We start from the raw sequence: 19631 nt of genomic DNA, 5'->3' as shown, positions 1-19631 counted from the left end.
GCCTCTCTGATATACTTATAACTTCTATAAGCAGTTGTTAATAATAATAATAATAATAATAATGATCTACAATGTTGTTCTTTTCAAAGTTTGTGACAATTTTCTAAATAAGTTAGATTTAGGTAAAGATACATTTAACAATATTTAACATATGTTAATAAAAAGTAAAGTAAGAAGTTTTTGTATACATTAATACTGTTTTCAACAATATGTTTATGCACTAAGCACAGATATAATTACAGAGAGTTTAATTTTGTTAATTACTTTTTTTTAATAACGCATGTTGTTTTAGTCTTTTGTCTGTATTTTTGTTTTTTAGAAGTATATAAATTTGGCAAACTGTCAGATATAAAGATTTTAACCATCTTTGTCTAGTGCATTGGTTTGTAAATTGTTTTCTATAAAATATAGATCTCTATAATCTATATTTTAGAAAATCAGATACTGTTATACTTATTTTTGGCATCAATATGTACAGGGTTTCCCATAAGCTAAAAAATGCAATTTTAATAGTTAAAGAACTGAGGGAAAACACAAATATTTATTTCTGGTATTATAATTACTAAAAATTTGTTAATGATAGACTTAACATATCGTAACTATTCTGATAAATTTTATCTTTCAACAAAGGTTAAACTAAATCCAAATGATAGGGCTCGAAAAACGGACACAAAAAAAAATATTAGCCCAAAAAATTCCTGCTGTTAAAATATGACTGGGCACCAAACTCACTTAATAACGCCCCATATATTTCGTTTCATCCTAAAATATGTGATTTAAAACCGGTATTATCTGAAATAACTGAAATATTTTCAGTTGGAGGCTTTAAAGTCTTCTTTTTGCATCAAGATCATTCTTGCAAACGTTCAAAATATTGGTCTAACCCATTTAAATGCTTATTTTATCAATATTCCAATTATGTAGGTTCTGTTTATGGTGTATTTTATATTAATAATTTATTTTAACTTCTAGGTCTTGTTGTAGGCCTGTCCATTTTAATTTTTGCGGCACTAATCGGTGGTATATATTTCGTTCATAAGTGAGTAATTTATTTTTCTGTGATCATGTTTAAAAGTGAAGATTTTACAGGTGGTTAAAAAAAACTAGAAGAAAGCGTGTTCAACTTTACACTATTGAGGAAGCACCAAGCCCTAGGGAAAACTCTATCCTGGAAATAATCAATATTTACAGAAATTACGGAAAACATGATGAAACTACTAGAGATAAATTGATTAACGATGAAAGCCAAGTTCAGCAGGATTTAGTTGATTCTACAGATTTATCCAACAAGTGAGTTTTTAATTTTTTAAATGGGTATTTAAAAGGATTGTTAAGTTAATGCCTATACTGAAATACTCGTAAATTTAGTGTCAAATTCTAATTTTCTGTTACAGATTTACAAACTCAGTACTGCGTATAAACGCTGAAAACGACGGGTTAAACTCTCGAGTTAGTTCCAGCTCCCTTAGAACTTACTACTCCGTAAGTTGAAGCAGTCATTTTGTTTTACAGTGTTAAAAAGGTTTAAAATATAGTACGAACCATTTGAAGATGTGAGCTGCATGATCGCCAAATTTAAATCCTATAGATTTTTTCAATATTTGAAAGCGTTTTAGTTTATGGTATTTCTGTACTAAGTCTTTCATTTTTTATCAGCCTAAACTTTTTCTTTTCTGAAGAAAAGATTTTCGTACAATTCCAGATTTGCAATATGTCAAGGTCAACCTCCAAATGCAGTTTCGTCAGTTGTTCCGAAGGATCCGATGAATCAACAGTACAACCTGTCTAAAAATTTGTTATTAATATAAAATATAATAGTTAATGTCTTTGTAACTAATTATTTACAATGTCTAGGTGAATGCAATGGCAAATAAATTGCAATAAAAGCCATTTTAACTGCGTTTTTTTTAATACTTCGTTTAGGTACATATCGGGTATAAATATTTACATCGATTGCTATAACAAATCATATAATAATATTTTGATATACACAGTATTATATGTTATGGATTACTCGCAATTTTATTGTAAATTGGAGGTGGTATTGTATTAAAGATGATAACAGTTTCCAGATTATCTTTTGTTTAAATAAATCAGAAAGCCTTCAACCGATATGCATTTTCTTATAGGAATAGGGCACAAAGGCTAATCGCAGCTTCCATATTTGTACAAGTTTCTAACCGGCAAACTTCACTAAATATCTAATATATCAAACAATTGATTCTAAGACACATTTACAAACGTTTTATCCGTAATCCTGAATACGCTTTTCTCAAATAAGTATTTCTAGGTACTTCGAAAACAGATCGTTTAGAATAAACACAAAATATGGCAAAAATTCGTAATAATAAAATAAAGTGCTCTGATAATATGAAATTATTATAAACAAAAGCTTTAACATAATATAACATACAAGAGGTTAATGATCACAGCACTGTAATGATTACCTCTAGCTCAGTGCTGCATTTTAATAGCTAAAAACCATTAAATTATTACATCCATATAACGCAACACAATAATAATACAAAAAATAAAAATAAATAAAAAAAATCAACAAAAATGCCATACTAATTAATGCTTTGCATCACGGCTGCTCAGTCGTCTTGTTAGTACGTTCGATTCGATAATTTCACAGGAATAAAGCGGCTTGAAAGGTCAAACATTCCCAAAATAGTAATATCACAAATTACTGTACACGATAAATCAAACATGTAACGTAAAGCTTACACAAATCGAAAAATAACAACCAGAATGATGTTTTGTTCTATTTTAATATAAGTGTCTGAAATTTTCTTGAATGTAGTCCATCCGTTTACAGTAGAAAAGTGTTGGCAATATTGTAAATAAGTGCAGCATTTCCGTAAATTGCAGAAATGTTAGTAGTTTGCGATTGGTCAAAAAAAAGCAGCAAGCTGAAAGCTGCTTATTTTGACCAATCACAAACTATCCATTGTGATGCCAATAACCTAAAATGCTGCACATGTGGACTTACCAATCTAACAAATTCTCAGGAGTGATTTAAAGGTTATTGGCGTTTCAAGTTAAGATCGCAGCGCCAGTTGAACTAAAATGGGGCAACCCATTCCCAACCTAACATTATTAATAATATGACACTGTCACTTCATATTTTTGAAACCAATGCTAAAATTCTATCCAAAATCAACGTAAACAAACGGAGAAATGACAGGTGGAATGCCCGAAACTGTTTTCAAAACTGATCACCAGAGGAGTATTTCTTATCTTGAAACGCCAACAGTGATCTGAAAATATTTTTTGCTGAATCTTTCAATGTCATTCATATTACAGAAATTGGAAAACTGCTTCAAAAAGATTGCCAAAATAAAGCAATTTATATAATCCTTGATAGATTAAACCCTTTTGCCTCAAAACTCTTTTTATATTAGTATTATTTAGATGTAATACTTGACACTCTTAATGGCTAGAATGCTTCAGAGCAAGCAATTTTTATCAAGAAGTTAAAGTACCGGAGAGAAAAGTAGTTGAAAACTTAGTACTTTTTTCTTTAATTACAACATGTTTTCAAATTGTGTTAAGGTCGTTTACACCATTGCTTTGAAAACAAATTGGTATTTGAATGTAATACGGCGAAACCGGTCAGAGGATTGGGATTGATAAACAACAAACAAAACCTCACCATTTTTAAAAATTAACTAATAGAGCTTAAAAGTACGTTGCTGCAGTCGACCATTAGTTGCCTAGTATTGGCGTTAAAACACATTCTGGCTACATTTAAAAAAATATTTTAAAATTTGGATTTATATTATTTAAAAAAAACCATAAGTGAACATTCATCTTGTTTTTCATACTGCATTCTTGTATGCTTATTGTGAATAATTTACCATTTTTCACATTTAAATAAAACAGATCTTGAAGTAATAGTTCTAATAGCATACACTCTTTTTAAAAAATAATTAATATTTTAATAAGGATTGAATTAGTTACATAATAAATATAAATTTATAACAAGTTGCAATACTTTCCTTATTCTTTCTATCATTATAATATTTTAATACCACCATGTGGCGTGTTTTTCCATATAGATTTTTGGTTAGTAGCTGAAAGCACCAAAACTATACTAAAATATAAAATACGGTACTAATTTAATTATTTGCTTTTTGTTTTGAGTCAGTTACTGTGTAGTATAATTTAAAAAAATATTTTAGAATCAAAATCATTTAACAAAGAACTTAAAGCAATAAATCGCTTGAGTGTGAAAATTTATTTCAGTGAGAATGAATTATGTAAGATACTGTGCTAACATAAGCTCTTTTTGTGTTCAAGTGTAAAAACATTACAAATAATGCCAAAGCCTTTCTGAAAACAATTTTTGACGTTAGTGTTTACAGAGTCTATCTCATTTTAACTAATTCTGACAAAACGAGATAATAGGTGTTACTATGTACTGAGGTTACTACAGCTTAAAACTTCTGTTACAATTTTTTTTTAACTGATTCACAATGTTATTTTATATATTTGTTTAAAACTCATTCAAAGCGCTAACATTCAACTTTAATTAAGTTGGAACAACTGGAGTATTTCTTTGTTAAATCGCATTGCAAGTTGTATTTATAGCTGCATACTACAACTACTACTACTGTCACGCACAATTCATGTCTTGTTAAATACCTCTTCAACAAAATACAAACTGTGAATGATTGAACTTAAACTGCACTTGAATTATGTATAAGAGTAGTTAAAAATAGTCAATATTTTACATCACTTGTTGATTCTAAACTTGAGTTAATCTGTCATTTTATGACATTGAAATTACTATATTTTAAATTTCTTTGTAGAACATTGCACTAAAAATTAATATTGCGATTAATCTTAGTATCAAACAAACTCTAAAATATTTAAGGTAAAATACAGATAATAATTTTCGGTCTGAAAGCAAAAATTTATATGGAAAAACACTATCAGCAGTAAAAGCACAGCAAAGCTGCAGAAAACTATAAAAGATAAAAAAAAAACGACTAAAACGTCGCATAGGAAAGATTCCCTTGATAAATAATAATTAACTTTCCTATAAGCAATATTTAAGTGTTACACAACTGTCGGAACTAATTCCACATACTATACATTACGTACCGTTGATAATCTTCATCATAAATTCGAAAAAGTAATAAAACGAAATTATAAGGATCACCGTAAATCAGGAAATCAATTCCCTGAGCAGTAAATAAAGAATCACGAGCACCAAAGGTCCCACGTACCAGAAATACTTGTTGTAAACGTTATCGCACATCGAATCGTATTGTACTCGTAGTTTTAACAAGTCGCGCTGAAGTTTCACCTTTTCATCGCAAATTTCCGCGTATTTCTCTTTAAATACAACCAGTTCCTCTTCGATGCTAGTCAACTGTTCCAGGCTCGCGTTTAAAGGGATGGATGTGTTTAGTTCTGACACACATTCCCCATTCGGTGATTGTTCGTCTGTAGAATTTCTCTGCTGCCTGGCAATCTCCTCTTTTTTCTTTTCCAGTTCTTCTACTAGCTCATTAATTTTTTTGATTAATAGTCGATTTTCTTCCCGACTTTCTTGCCAAGTCCCGTCCAAAAGTTCTAACTCTTGTTTTAATTTTTCGCAAGCGATCAATCGCTGTGCGCTAAGCTCTTTCTCTTCGCAAAGCGCCTTGTTAAGCTCGGCTATTTTCGTTTGGTTCGTTTCCGAATTTTTTTCGAGAATTTCAATTTTTCGTCGCAGTTCTTTTTGTTCTCGTTGAGCGGATTGATATTGATATTTGAGGGTTTTTGAGTCCACGTGATCGGCAAATGTTTCTTCGCCTGTTTCCTGATTTGGCGATCGTATCGGACTGTTTTGCGATTCCTTTAGCCGCAAAATGTGTGTGAATTAAAAATAAATTAACGGTTAAAAAATTATTACCTGCTGGCTTGATTCACTTTCCAGAGGTAAATTAAAAGACACTCGTTTTCCGTCCTCTTTAGGTCGAACATCTTCGTTGTCCTCGTCCTGTTTAGTGCTTGATTCACACTCCAAATCTTCGGATTTCTCTTTCTCACTTTTTTCGTCAACGGGTGTAACCTGAAATGGTATAAAGCATAGTAGGATGTTAAATACTCTACTAAAAAATCTGAGTTAAATTTAAACCGAAACAATAACAAGTTTTATTTCAGAGAGTTTTGTGACCAGATCCAGATGAAACATTCTGAAAACTCTCACTGCTTAGTGTGTGTATTTAGTATTATATACGGGATGGTCCAGTTTATGCCATTTTCCTGAAAAACGCTTCCTAATAAAGATACAGCCTTCCAAAAATCCGTTTAAGTTAGTTATTTCCCTAACAAGTGCGGAAAGTGATACTTTCCCGCATGATGTCTGAAGTTAGGCATCTGTCGAGTGTAGGGAAGACACTTTTCGCACGTGATATGAATATGATTTTTTTCTACGAGCGCTTCCAATAATTCAAAAGTTAAATTAAAAGCAAAAAGGGGCTTGAAAAATCCTGCTTAATTCAAATTGCCAGAATCCTCTAAATCAAGTGCCAGATGGTTCTACAAGTGTTTTAAACCTTCCTAAAATTGTTTTAAATTGCCAGAGGCCTCCAGACCCGTTTTGAATGCGCCAGGTCCACTAAATTCCACTGTAAACCTTCTAATAAGTGCTAGAGACCGCTACAAGTGTTTTAAACCTTCCTATAACTGTTTTAAATTGTCAGAGGCCTCCAGACCCGTTTTGAATGCGCCAGATTCTATAAATTCCACTGTAAACCTTCTAAAAAGTGCCAGAGACTTCTACAAGTGTTTTAAACCTTTCTAGAATTGTTTTATATTGTCAGAGACCTCCAAGACTATTTTGAAAGTGCCAGCAACCTCTATATGCTATCGAAAAGCTTCTAAAAAGTGCCAGAGGCCTATACAAGTGTTTTAAACGTTTCAAGAATTGTTTCAAATTGCCAGAGGCCTCCAGGACCGTTTTGAATATGCCAGGTCCTCTAAATTCTACTGGGAAGCTTCTAACAAGATCCAGAGCCCTCTACAACTGTCTTAAACCTTCCCATAACTGTTTAAAATTGCCATAAGCCTCCAGGGCTATTTTGAAACTTGCAACCTCTAAATGCTATCAAAAACCTTTTAAAAAATGCCAGAGGCCCCTACAATTTTTTTTAAGAATTGCTTTAAATTTCCACAGACCTCTAGGACCGTTTGGAATGTGCCAGATTCTCCAAACTCTTTTGAGAACCTTCTAAAAAGTGCCAAAGACCTCTACAAGTGTTTTAAACCTTCCTAGAACGGTTTTAAATTGCCAGAGGCATTCAGGACCATTTTGAAAGTGCCAGCAACCTCTATATGCTATTGCAAAACTTTTAAAAAGTACCAAAAGCCCCAAGACCGTTTTGAATATGTCAGGTCCTCTAAATTCTACTCAGAACCTTCTAACAAGTTTCAGAGCCCTCTACTAGTGTCTTATGTCAGTTTCCCCAACATTGACTAAGTTTAGTTTAAGGACAGCTTGGATAAGTTTAGTTTAGACTGTGTTATTGTATAAATGATCTGTCACGTTCAAACCTCAACTTAGCTAAGTTGTAATTAAAATCGACTTAAAAGTTAAAAGTGTGGAGGAAACAGGCATTAAACCTTCCCAGAACTATTTTAAATTGCCAGAGATCTCTAGAACTATTTCAAAAATGCCACCGACCTCTAAATGTTATTGAAAACATTTCAGAAAATGCCAGAGACCTCTACAAGTGTTTTAGATCATCTAAAAATTATTTAATTGTTGATATTTAAACATCTTTGTGTTTCAATTTATGGGATAAGCTTATCAGTTTTTACCAGATTTTGAATAAAACCTAACAAACTTCTTACATCCCAGATGGAGAAAGAAGAAACCTCATATCTCAGATTATTTTAAATTTTTTGAAGAGATTAATACGGATTTTTATAAATATTTTTCCGCCGAATCCAGTGGCGTAAAGTACCTACTTACGACCTACTTTTTTTCTACCTTTACTACTTTTTATTTTATAATTGCTTAGTGACAGATACATATTGTGAAGTTTAAACAACTGTTGAATAACCAAATGGATTGTCTAGCTTGTAAAAAACGATGTGCGTAAATTTCAATATGGGGGGACCTAGATAAATAAAAAAAATCACTTACCATTAAGCTAATATGATTTTGTTCAAACCCCTTTACTATTGAATTATTAAGCTCTGACACAAAATCAAAATTTTTAGCTAGAATTTCCTCCTTCGTGTTGACATCGTTTTCGAATATCAATTTTGGGCGCTACCAAAACCAAAAATCCGGTTAAATCAACTGCCTATGAGTAAAATATATCCACTGTTTTCACCTCGATTTCATCACCATAATTATGTTTTCTCGCAACTTCTAACGTTAATCCGTAAATTTTGGCTTCCAATTCGATAATTTTCGCTCCTTCCTCTTCCATGTGTTGTTCGAGTTCTCTGACTTGTTTTTCATGTTCTTGTTTCTCTTCCTCGGCTCTCGTTTGGATTTCGGTCAATCTCTGCACCACATCCTACACCACATAATTACTTCAATGTTGCACTAACTACCAATTAATGTTAACTCACCTGAAGCTCTATTTGTGTTTGCTCAAGATGTTCAGTGGCCAAAAGCGCATCTTGCTGAGCGCTTATTTTAGCCCTTTCCTGCTCTAATGCCATCATTACAGCCTGCTGTTTTTCAGCGTGAACTTTTTCTAACGCTTCTTTAGCTACCTCCTGATACCTCTCATTGTCTTCCTATAAAAATTTGTACAATCAGATTGACGCGTAAACCAATATTAATGTATCATACTTGTAACTTTGCAATTTCTTCTTTTAACTTATCTTCAGACCAGTTGTTTCTGGCTTGTTGTAACTTAGTTTCTAAAGCTGAAAGCCTGCTCAGCAGCCGTTCCTCTCCCACGTAGGCTTGCCAACTCTCTTCAGCAGAACGTTTAGTCTCTTCCACCACATTTTGAAGAGCAATTAACTTGGATTCTAAACACTGCTCGCGTTGACTAGCTTCTTGGAGAATTTGGTTTAGCTTGTATAATTCATCTAAAGGCACTACACCTAAAAAGATCGCCCACAATTTGGTTTTGAAAATAATAAAGAAGAAAATCTATATTTTCTCTATTTGTTTTTAGGTTATCATGTTTATTGTAATTTATTTGATTTATTTGTAGGCTGTTTTAGATGACTTAAAATGTGTATTTAAAAATTGTGGCTTGGAATGCCTCATGGTAAAGTATTGCTGACATTCAATTATAGCTATCATTTTGAAATAACAAAATGGATTTTAATGCAGTTTCCAGATTATATAACCATAACCCTTAGAAAGCACTGCTAGAAATCTTAAAGGATGTAAATGACAAAAGTATCAAACACAATTCAAGCTATGGTAGATAAATTGGTTTCCCCTGATTTGTATGTATGTAGTAAAAGTAAATCGGACAGAAAATAACGTATTTACGATCAGGAAAACTTGAATAGAATTTCTAACAGGTCAAGAAAAAGGGCTCACTTGGAGAGTTTCCTAGGCTTGTGATACGACATTCTTTGTCTAATTATATTGAAATTTTTGTACAACATGTAGAATAGTCCCAAGTTTGCATGCTGGTCAGCAATAATTTCTAATGGGCCATCAAAGTTTTTTGAACTAAATGCATTTCTTATTGCTCAGCAAGTTAGGAACTCCCTGGATAAACTAAACAAATTTTGAAACTACAACTTTCTGTACCTCCTTAAAGGTGAGTCAACACAATTATAGGTAAATTGGGTTTTAAACATTATTTTCAAAGCTTGATCAGGAAAGTTGGGAAGGTAATTCTAACTACATAATGTAAACTAACTAACTAGTTATTGAAATATTTAAGGGCCACTTTTGAATAAGTTGTTGGCACAAAATAACAGTAGCTTTAGCTTTATTAAAGGTATTTAAGCTATCTGTCAGAAAACTTTGATTTCAAACATTGATTTCATTTCATTTCATGTTGAGTTTACCTAAATAATGATACCATTTTTAGAATACCAGAAGAATCTTCTATGTTAATTTTTATTTTTCCTAATATTGATTTTGTAAGAATGATCTTTTAAATATAAACATCCAGCCAGATCATATTTGACCTAATGTTGACAGTGTGGTTAACAGTCAACTTACATTTTCTGGCATTTATCAAATACAGTCAAGCCAACAGGTAGTAACCTTTTATACTAAACCTTTAAAAAGTTTTGGATCTTACACCTGGTCCATCTTAAAAAAAATTTACCTTCAAACCATCACCCACAGAAAATCCAGCTTTTGTTAATTTAGCTGCTAGACACTGTAACTATCCTAATGATTTTCCTGAGAATTTTTCCCAAAAAGGTGTGTTTAAACATAACAATCATTGACAGTAGATTATCTGAGTTACAGAATAATTAAATGAATAGTGTACTTTGTGTAGTCAAAAGTGAGCAAAATGAACACATCATTAATTTACATCTCTCACACTTTGGAATAGAGAAATCAGTAAAATCACTATTGAGCTTAAACAATCACTTTCTCATAACCACTTTCTGCTTCTAACTTACAGTACAGTATTTTCTATGTTAAATTTGAACAAATTGAATACCTTTCAGTAATTAAAATTACCTACTTTACAACTCACAGCATTTGTTTTAAGATAATCAAAGTACTGATTTTTTTTTTGAGCAACCTGTAAATGAGAATTATGCTCAGAGCAAAGTAGACATATCAATTTTTTGTGAAAATTAACTTAAATAATAATTCTTGTTTATTTTTTTAGAAAAATTGACAGGTGATATTTTTACCTAAGCACATTAAATTTTTTTGAAAATCAAACTGGAATTTGACAACTAAAATTAAGCACAACACCTAACAATAATAATAATAATAATAACAGACTTACTATGTGAATCTGCTTCAGTAATACTGGGACTAGCTTTTGCCTCTTTACCATCAGGCAAATACAACTTCACAGTAGCAATGATACAACCATGGGTAACCTTCCTGTTATTCTCCACCACATCAACACCAAATTGCACTATATCACCAGAACTGACTTCATGACTATCAGCTGATAACCGATTGTTATTTACAAAAGTCCCATTGCTACTTTTGGTGTCTTGTAAATAGAACTTTCCATCCTCATACCAAAGTAATGCATGATGTCTGGAGAGCACTTTGCAGTCAAAGATTGCATTGCTTTCAGTGGGTTTTGCTCGTGCTACTGATCTTCCCACTTTAATTTTTTGGTCTAAAGTTAAAGTGCGGTCCTCAAAATGATGTGAATTGGGACGACGTATTAAGATTGCTTTGGCAGCCATGTTTTCCTTAATTTCCATAGTTAGGTCTCGGTTGTGTGGAGGCCAAGGGGGGACCCAAGAGGGGACCTCTCTTTTAACAAAGTCTAGATTGAGTATAACCATTGCCTGTGTAATAAAAATTTAATATTGTAAACTTCTACATCCAAAATGCATTCAGTGAATATAATTAAAGCTCACTGACTGTAAACTACTATAAACCATTAAACACTTGACCTTTTTATTGCTATTGATGTATACTAAGATACAGCAAAATATAAACAAAAAATCTTACTTAAAAACGCTGGACAATGGAAAAGAAATTAGGATATGGGAAATTTATGGAACACAAAAACAAATAATAGTGGTAAGAACTTGCGTTGTGGGCGTGATATTTAACTGGTAAAATATGATGAAACTAAGGAAGTTGTATTCCTTTTCCTGGTGAAGGATGGCCAACCAAGTAATTGTGTTCTACTTACTTTCGCACTCGATTAAACTGCTTTAACTGCATGTTTGCTGCATGAAAACAGACGTTTGGGTGACAGGCAGATAGCTCATTTAGTGTAATTAAATACTACAATGATATAATACTACAATAATTAAAATTAAGCAGAGAACATCCACTGGAACTATTTTTTTTATTACAACAGGAAAGAAACCACTCAACTGTCAGCTGTGTCTGTCAGTGTCAGTGTCAAAATACTCAAAATCGACAACATAATCACTGACATAATAATCCTTCTGTCTTTTTCGTTCCGGCGTTGATCAATGGTTAAGTCATGTTTTGTTTCAGTTTTTGCCAATGTGTTGTTAAGGTTAAAATAAGACAGAAACATATTCAGATGATTTCAATTGATAGCACCAATACCAATTCTATTTTGGACAAGTTGACATTGACATCTTAGACAGTGACAGATTTTCTTTCAGTTTCAAATTCAAACCAAAAAAAAAAAAACTGTTTTGCTCTTGCTTTGGTCGGTGTCGGTTAATAACAATCCAATCATTCCAATCCTCAAATTAAAATATTTTATTTTTACATTACATCATGGCCATGGCAAAGAAAAGTTCTGAAGAGCTGGCCGCAAAGCACATGAGCACAATTTCAGTTGCAAGTGGTCTGGAGGAACCTACTAAAAAACTGGTCAAGAAAATGATTGAACATCCAGCTTTTAACAATCCAGAGTAAGATATTTTGCCATATATTTTTAATACAGTTTTTTCTATTGCAGTGTTGAGAAGTTTCTCGTCATTAAGTGAAGTATTGGAGTATTATCCAGTCCTTTCCACAAAATACTTAACTCTTATTTAATACCAAAAATTTGTGCTCTTAACCTCTGTCCCTTATTAATGTGGACATTTATTTCAGTATTAAAATATTTCTGACCAAAAAATAGGTGCAATAACTCAATCTTGACATGTGAATGTTTCCAGGAATGTGTAGGTACTACCCTCAATACTACCTTTTTTTGCAAATGAAATATGTCTAGAATTTTACCTAGAATTTGAAAATGCAAAAAAATACAGTCTGGAAAAATTTTGTAGTTTCCGTAGTGTTTTGAAATCTTTTTAGACTACCTTAGGAGCATTGAAATTTCTGGACTGCTTTTAAGACATTTTACTTTGAACTTTTAGAAGCTTTTAAACTGCTCTAGAAGCATAGGGAAGCTTTTAGACTGCCTTGAAATTTGTTGAGAGCTTCTAGACTAGTTGAAGATTATTTCTAAAGCTATAGACTGCTTGAGAAGCATTTTGGAGTTTCTCCAGTGTTTTAAAACATTTTTAGACTAATTTAGGAGCATTTGGAAGGTGTTTGGACAGTTTAAAGAGCCTTGAAGGTTCTGGACTGCCTTTAAGGCATTGTAGACGGTTTTAGAAACTTTTGGAAGCTGTTAAAGTGCTAGAAGCATACAGATGCTTTTAGACTGTCTTGAAATATTTGGAAGCTTTTAGAGTGTTCTAAAAGCTTTTGGAAGCTTTTAGGCTGCTTTGTAAGCATTATAGAGCTTCTATAGTGTTTTGGAATGTTTTTAGACTACTTCAGGAGCATTTGAAAATTTTTTGGTCAGTTTAAATGTGTAAATTGATACTTACACATTTTGCAGCATGTTTGTGTTGTTTAGAAGCCTTCAAAATCTCAATATAGCAAAAGTCATTATTACCACTTGGCCAACTGTGCGACGTTACAGAACCAATAAGATTACAGTTATTAGTTTAGTTTATTTTTAAAAACTTGTTAAAAACTAGTTAAACCATACAAAAATAGCAGTAAATAAGCAAAAAAATCAGTAACAAAATCTGTCAAATGATGTGTTTGTGCATAAATTGTTCACATTAGATGTCAAAAGTTGGTTGCTTTTATTATTTACAAAAGGCAAAATTTCCAGAAATCTAGCGTCCAGATTTCATTAGACTTAGAAGAATACTTACACATATTATATTTTCTTCCTTCCAGATTTTTTTATTGGTTGAAATTAACAAAAGTATTAACTATTTTATTTTCAGTTATTAGTATGTTTTTTAAAAAAATGGTTTGTTAACATTAAGTTGATAATTACCATGAGGAGATCAAAGAAATAAATAGTCAATAACAATAGGGTGTTTAAAACATGTTTTGCTAAACTTTTTTTCAGCAGTGTAATTCCCTGAATGCAGCTATTGTTTTAATTAATAATACATTAATTTATTTATAGTTACCACTGGAGTCTTAGAGATTTTGACATAGGAATACGAATTGGCAGAGGTAAATTTGGCCGGGTATTTCAAGCTAGAGACAGAAGAACTGGTTATCTGGTTGCCATCAAGACCTTGCTAAAGGAGGAACTTGTTAAAGGCAGAATTGAGCGCCAAGTTACTAGAGAAATTGAAATACAAACTCACTTAAAGTAATACATTTCTCACATCTGTAATATTGCCAATTAAAATATATTTTTTGTTACATTAGACACCCCAATATTTTACAACTACTGTGTTGGTTTCATGACTCGCACAGGATATATCTTGTTCTGGAGTTTGCTGGAGAAGGGGAGCTTTATAAACATCTTAAAAATGCTCCAAATGGAAGATTTGATGAACCAACATCAGCTAAATACATTTACCAAGTAGCTGATGCAGTAGAATACTGTCATCAGAATAATGTAATTCACAGAGACATTAAGCCTGAAAATTTACTTTTAACAATTACCAAAGATATTAAGCTAGCTGATTTTGGTTGGTCAGTACACTCATTGTCCCTTCAGAGAAAAACAATGTGCGGTACACTTGATTATTTACCACCTGAGATGGTTGATGGAGAAACTTACAAACAACATGTGGATTACTGGTGCATAGGCAAGTACAATCGATTTGAATACCCAAAACAAAATAATTAAAGTTAATTATAGGTATTTTGTGTTACGAATTTTTGCACGGAAACCCCCCATTTGAAGCACAAGATCAGAAAGGAACGTACAGACGCATCAAGATGAGGGACATTCAATTTGGTCATCACATTTCTCAAGGCGCCAAGGATTTGATAGATAAGGTTGGTAATAAGGTATATTATGTTAATAGTCTATGTAATAATTGCTTTCTTCAATTCCAGTTGATTGTAGTAAAAAGCGAGGGTCGTATGACTTTAAGACAAGTGATGGTTCATCCATGGGTTCAGGAGAATAAAGCAAAATTTCAAAAATGAATAAACTGTGACATTAGGTTTGTTTGTCCTTTGTTATGTGTTCTTGTTTGATTTGTTTTGTAATGTTTTATTTTAGTGTCTACTACACATTTTTCCTACAAAATTTCTTTTTAGTCAGAATTAAAAAAGTTACACACATTATACTTAATTTATAATTTAGCATTGTAATTTTTATAATATACTAATTTTATAATAATACTAATAATAAAAAGCCTTTTCTATACTTTTTCTATGACTCGAAGTATTTTCAACAGAAGATAATAATACGCCGCGTTGTCACACAAATCAAAATGTCATCTACTGTCAACGTAACAATAATAGCCGTCATCTGCAATTGTTCGGTTTGGTAACAGACAATTTGACCACTACTGCAAAAATCAAAGTAAATTGAGATGAGACGTAACAATGTAATAGAAGGATAAATCAAGGTTTAAAAATAATAACACTATGGACTTTTACGTCGCCACAGAAAAGTAAATATTTTGAATTTAACACATTCGCGCACAATTGGTTTATTGTTAATCTACTCACAACATCACTTATTTTTATCTTGAAAATGGATTTTTGTGGTGAAGATAACTATGAATAACCATCTACAAAAATAATTATTATTTTTTTTTGCAGTAAAAACAGGTGTATGCTATTACAGACATGTCCCTATAGGTCTAAAATTTGTATATAAAGGGACACACAACTGCTTTTGCAGACGTGAGGTACCGATTGGGCTTGTAAGTGGGGGGTGTCGCAGTGAATTAAAGGTCAAATTCAGTGCCTTTATAGGACACTTTCCTGACAACATACTCACTCTATAGGGACACTTGCCTTCACTTTTCTTGTATTTCTTATGAACATTGTGACTGCAATAACAGACGTGCCACTTTCAGTGGTCCAATAATTGTCTGCAATCGCAGTCCTGTCCCTACATGTTTGCTTGCAATTGCAGACACCGTCCGTCAATGTGTTAACACATGAAGAAGCAAACGTTACATTCAAAACATTTCTACAAGTTTCTATTACACTTTTAATGTCTCTAATTTTACTTGATTTTTGCTTTACAGGGTGCCCGTTTTTCGAGCCTCGCCATGGGAATCTCGGTTATTTGAAGAGATACAAGGAAGTTTAAATTGGGTAAAAGTTGCGCAATTTAGAGTCGAATAAAATGCCGCTTTAAAAATTTTAAAATGTTTCGTACTTTCGGAGATATCCTTTCGGCTTTGGATTATTGATTCTGAATGGTTTTACATACAAGTTTGAAAACCATTTGCATGATATGTGTACCAGGGTGGTCCAATTTTAAATGTCAATAACTCGCCAATCGATAGCCCATCAAGAAATAAGTTGACACAGACCTCCAAAGTTTAGTTTAAAAAATCGTTTTTTTTGCTACAACTGAGTCCTTTGGACCAATTTTGATCAAATTTGGAACAAGTAATTATGAAACGAGTACTCGTTATTATGTGATGTGAATGACATTCTTCAAAATTATTTAGACATGTCGATATAGAGGGATAGTCTATATTTTCTACGCTCACTGGATATTATTCAAAAATGTCTACTTGGGTTATTGTATTTTTTACTTTAAAATGGTTCAAAAGGATTCAAATCTGGTAATCTTTGAGGTTTACGAATTAATATTTGACACTGAAAATAGTCAAAAAACAGGATTTTTTGACTAATGTTTACTGGCGTTCAATTTTTAGACTATAAGTAGTGTAAAACTTATCATTCAATTCAATTTTTTTTAATTTAATTAAACACTGGTAACAGTCCAAATTTTCGAACTAATTTAATTCTAAAAATTAGTGTTCAAGACTAATATCATAGCATTTAATGCCAAAATTGTTTAATTTCATCAATGAAGAGTCTGAAACTTAACTTTTACTATAAAAAATAGTTTAAAATTCGATTTTTCAGTCTTAAAGCACAGTGAAGCGTCTAGAAGTCAATTTAATACTGAAAAGCATGAAATGGCATGTTTAAGCCTATGGAAAATGTAAAAATAGTTTTATAAGTCTGCTATGTCAAAAACTGCTTGGTAAAAATAACCATAAAACTCGATTTTCCAAGCTGGAAGTCTGAAAGCCGTTTTAAAGCCCTAAAAATAGTCCAGATGAGTTCTAAGAAAATGAAAAGCAAAGTAAAAGAACTTGAAAAGTTAGTCTTCAAGTCAATTATCATGAATTTAATGTCAATATCCTGTATTTAAGACTATTTTCAAGACTAAAATATTGAAATGTATTTTCAAATTATGAAAACTTCTAATGCAAATTTTAAGCTTGTGATGTCACTTTTCATTGGTTCAGAGTCACTTTTTGGTGTGTCCAAGTCAATTTTCAAGGTAGAAATGTGTGAATTTGTAGTCAAAAATTCTAGATAAAGTAGTTTTTTATGGCTACAATTCAATTTTCACTACTAAAGTTTTTCAACTTATCTGAAAACTATAACGACTGACTACAAAGACAGTTTTAAGCCTCTCAAGTCAATTTTCACAGTTTCCAAGTCAATTGTCAAGGCTAAAGTCTTTCAATTTGTCTGAAAACTGGTTACAAAAACAATTTTTAAGCCTCTCAAGTCAATTTTCATCGCATGTGATGGCTTGGTTTTGGGTCTTTGAACGTAATCTCAATTATCTCGTAAACGAAGCTTCAAATCATAATTTTATAAGAGATACTTATTTTGTCAAATTGAACAAGTAAAGTAAAAAAACAACTGAAATTTCTGAAAAAGATCCAGTGACGTAGAGAATAAGGCAGAAAAACTAAAACCATCTTTCTGTATTTACACTACTGGACAGTTTTGTTTTGACAAACGTCTTTAACATCACATAATGAGTATTAATTTCATATGTATTTGTTCTAAATTTGATTAAAAATCCTCCAGCGGTCTGACAGTTATGACAAGAAACCGATTTTTTAAACTGAACTTTTATGGACTGTATTTTCCTTGAGATGCATTTTTCAGGAAAATGACATAATGTATGTTAACTTATTTTTTGATGGGCGAATGGTGAATTATTGACATTTAAAACTGGACCACCCTGTTTCTGCATTTGGATTTAGAGGTAAAACAAGTCTTAATTTTCAGTGTATAACAAAAGCAGAACCGATTAAAGGTAAAATAAAATATATATTATTAGCCATTATCCACTAATTTTCACTAGGTAATAAGGCAAAAAAATCGGGATAAAGTAATGTTATCTACTGCAAATCCCCCCAAATTCATTTAATTATTGTATTTCCTAAATTTTAGTCATAAAGTTTTTTTTCCTATGTTAAGTGTCATAAAACAAATCTTTTTATTAAAAATTACAACTTATATACATATAGTATACTTTCTCAGTGTAGTAAAATTTTTTAAGAAGTTTCTGTATTTTTACTATCATTTTGCTCCTCATCAGCTTTGGAAACATTTTCAGTGTTGTCAAGCACTTGCGTTTCCACATTTTCCTTAGTAATTTCCTCTGCACTTGATTGAACTCCTTCATTTGACTCATTACTGTCTTCACCAACAATATTTTCATTAATAGTCTTTGAATTTCGGTCACTTTGCTCTTCAGACCCAATTTTTTCTGTATTCGATTCTCTATCAGATTTTATTTCATCCTTATCATCATTTTTATTGTCTGTGTTAGTTTCTGAACCAAGTTCTGAACTCTCTGCAGTCTCCTCTTCAGAACTGTCATCAGTTGGTTCCTCTGATGAACTTTCCTTAGTAAGTTTAGATTTTTTTGCCCCGGATTTATTTTGTTTCTTCTTTTTGAGCCTTTTTGCTCTCTTTTTTGCTGTTCTTTCTTCAGCCAGTTTTTTGTTGTTCTCCAACTTCTCTTTATAGTCATTGTCTAATTGTTCCTACCATATATAGTGTTTCTTAATCATACTGATGGAAGAAGCAAATAAATACTTACCCTTCTTGCCTTTTCTTCCATGTACTTTTGCCTAGCATATTCTTTCCTTCGTAAATGTCTGTAAACATGAAACTCTCCTGAACCAGCACCTGCACTGGAACCCATTACATTACGAACAAAATCAGGTACATGCGGAGCTCCACGTTCTTTGGGTCTTTCTGGGATAATTACAGGTTTATCCTATAATAACTCAGAATTGAATACAATTTGTCATACTAACTCAGAATAACTTACCGGGTTTTTCATCAGCTTTTCAAGCTTCATTCTTTGATAATCTGCAGTGTTTTTTACCACAACGTGGGGCGGTTTGGGCTTTTTCGATTTTTCGGAGTTTTCAGTTGGTTCCTCTATTTCATTAATCATTTTGATGCTATGACTTTTCTTAAACTCTTTTAAATGTTATAATTATTGTGTACAACGAACCGTCTTACTTAAGTAGTTTAGCGAACAAAGATAAACGATCACAAATAACAAATAATTAAAGTTAAAATGCAATTAATTTTGGGAAAATTAATAAATGTAAACAATCCTGAAGTTAGTCTCTTCTCTTCTTCCTCTTCCCTATCTCTACTTGTCATCAGTCATCTCTTGGATATGACATTACTACAGCATTAGTCGGAACAATTATTTATCGATATAGATATCGATGGTGCCAATACCTTGCATCTTCAAAATTTTTGAAGATTAAGGTTTTCATTGAACTTTGGGAACGGTTCCAACTAAGCTATTGGTTTTAACTGCAACTTTACTGAT

The 19631-nt window shown here is 32.0% G+C and overlaps 4 protein-coding genes across 7 annotated transcripts; 2 read left to right on the top strand and 2 right to left on the bottom strand.

Moving 5' to 3' along the window:
* The first annotated feature begins 7 nt into the window (after positions 1-7).
* Positions 8-1890, top strand: LOC145740424 (uncharacterized). Of its 3 annotated transcripts, none has more exons than XM_081995991.1 (5): positions 8-122; positions 973-1039; positions 1090-1290; positions 1395-1482; positions 1703-1890. In XM_081995991.1, the coding sequence occupies exons 1-5, from the start codon at positions 62-64 to the stop codon at positions 1787-1789; spliced, it is 504 nt and encodes a 167-aa protein (XP_081852117.1). In that variant the 5' UTR covers positions 8-61; the 3' UTR covers positions 1790-1890. The 3 variants fall into 3 exon arrangements, with proteins under 3 accessions (XP_081852117.1, XP_081852120.1, XP_081852119.1); XM_081995994.1 differs by lacking the exon at positions 8-122 and adding an exon at positions 753-920 and having other exon boundaries at positions 985-1039; XM_081995993.1 differs by lacking the exon at positions 8-122 and adding an exon at positions 754-920.
* Positions 1891-11982, bottom strand: Slmap (Sarcolemma associated protein). The gene is made up of 8 exons (XM_081995962.1): positions 11781-11982; positions 10905-11427; positions 8807-9066; positions 8581-8751; positions 8337-8525; positions 8144-8272; positions 5906-6064; positions 1891-5848 (listed from the first exon to the last, which is right to left on the bottom strand). Exons 2-8 carry the CDS (start codon positions 11422-11424, stop codon positions 5174-5176), a joined length of 2103 nt encoding a protein of 700 aa, XP_081852088.1. The 5' UTR covers positions 11425-11427; positions 11781-11982; the 3' UTR covers positions 1891-5173.
* Positions 11983-12222: 240 nt separating this feature from the next.
* aurB (aurora kinase B) lies at positions 12223-15197 on the top strand. Of its 2 annotated transcripts, XM_081995978.1 has the most exons (6): positions 12223-12483; positions 13992-14183; positions 14243-14628; positions 14682-14821; positions 14882-14991; positions 15051-15197. In XM_081995978.1, exons 1-5 carry the CDS (start codon positions 12347-12349, stop codon positions 14972-14974), a joined length of 948 nt encoding a protein of 315 aa, XP_081852104.1. In that variant the 5' UTR covers positions 12223-12346; the 3' UTR covers positions 14975-14991; positions 15051-15197. The 2 variants fall into 2 exon arrangements, with proteins under 2 accessions (XP_081852104.1, XP_081852103.1); XM_081995977.1 differs by having other exon boundaries at positions 12224-12483; positions 14882-15197.
* A 2984-nt stretch (positions 15198-18181) lies between these two features.
* On the bottom strand, positions 18182-19431 carry LOC145740417 (uncharacterized). Its single transcript, XM_081995983.1, has 3 exons — positions 19113-19431; positions 18879-19058; positions 18182-18822 (listed from the first exon to the last, which is right to left on the bottom strand). Exons 1-3 carry the CDS (start codon positions 19239-19241, stop codon positions 18328-18330), a joined length of 804 nt encoding a protein of 267 aa, XP_081852109.1. The 5' UTR covers positions 19242-19431; the 3' UTR covers positions 18182-18327.
* Between the last annotated feature and the right edge of the window lie 200 nt (positions 19432-19631).

This window comes from Ips typographus, linkage group LG1 (assembly GCF_016097725.1).
Source record: "Ips typographus isolate SLU linkage group LG1, UJ_Ityp_2.0, whole genome shotgun sequence".
In the NCBI taxonomy this organism is placed as follows: Eukaryota; Metazoa; Arthropoda; class Insecta; order Coleoptera; family Curculionidae; genus Ips; species Ips typographus.
This window is presented reverse-complemented; position numbering and strand designations above follow the sequence as displayed.

Coding starts and splice junctions, on each gene's coding strand:
- LOC145740424 (XM_081995991.1), top strand. CDS start 62: ATGATCTACAATGTTGTTCTTTTCAAAGTTTGTGACAATTTTCTAAAT. Junction 123..972: donor TCTAAATAAGTTAGATTTAG/GTAAAGATACAT, acceptor TTTAACTTCTAG/GTCTTGTTGTAGGCCTGTCC. Junction 1,291..1,394: donor TCTACAGATTTATCCAACAA/GTGAGTTTTTAA, acceptor TTTCTGTTACAG/ATTTACAAACTCAGTACTGC.
- Slmap (XM_081995962.1), bottom strand. CDS start 11,424: ATGGTTATACTCAATCTAGACTTTGTTAAAAGAGAGGTCCCCTCTTGG. Junction 8,752..8,806: donor AAGAAATTGCAAAGTTACAA/GTATGATACATT, acceptor AAATTTTTATAG/GAAGACAATGAGAGGTATCA. Junction 6,065..8,143: donor AAAATCATATTAGCTTAATG/GTAAGTGATTTT, acceptor ATACCATTTCAG/GTTACACCCGTTGACGAAAA.
- aurB (XM_081995978.1), top strand. CDS start 12,347: ATGGCCATGGCAAAGAAAAGTTCTGAAGAGCTGGCCGCAAAGCACATG. Junction 14,184..14,242: donor GAAATACAAACTCACTTAAA/GTAATACATTTC, acceptor TTGTTACATTAG/ACACCCCAATATTTTACAAC. Junction 14,629..14,681: donor TGTGGATTACTGGTGCATAG/GCAAGTACAATC, acceptor AGTTAATTATAG/GTATTTTGTGTTACGAATTT.
- LOC145740417 (XM_081995983.1), bottom strand. CDS start 19,241: ATGATTAATGAAATAGAGGAACCAACTGAAAACTCCGAAAAATCGAAA. Junction 19,059..19,112: donor AAAAGCTGATGAAAAACCCG/GTAAGTTATTCT, acceptor GAGTTATTATAG/GATAAACCTGTAATTATCCC. Junction 18,823..18,878: donor TGGAAGAAAAGGCAAGAAGG/GTAAGTATTTAT, acceptor TATATATGGTAG/GAACAATTAGACAATGACTA.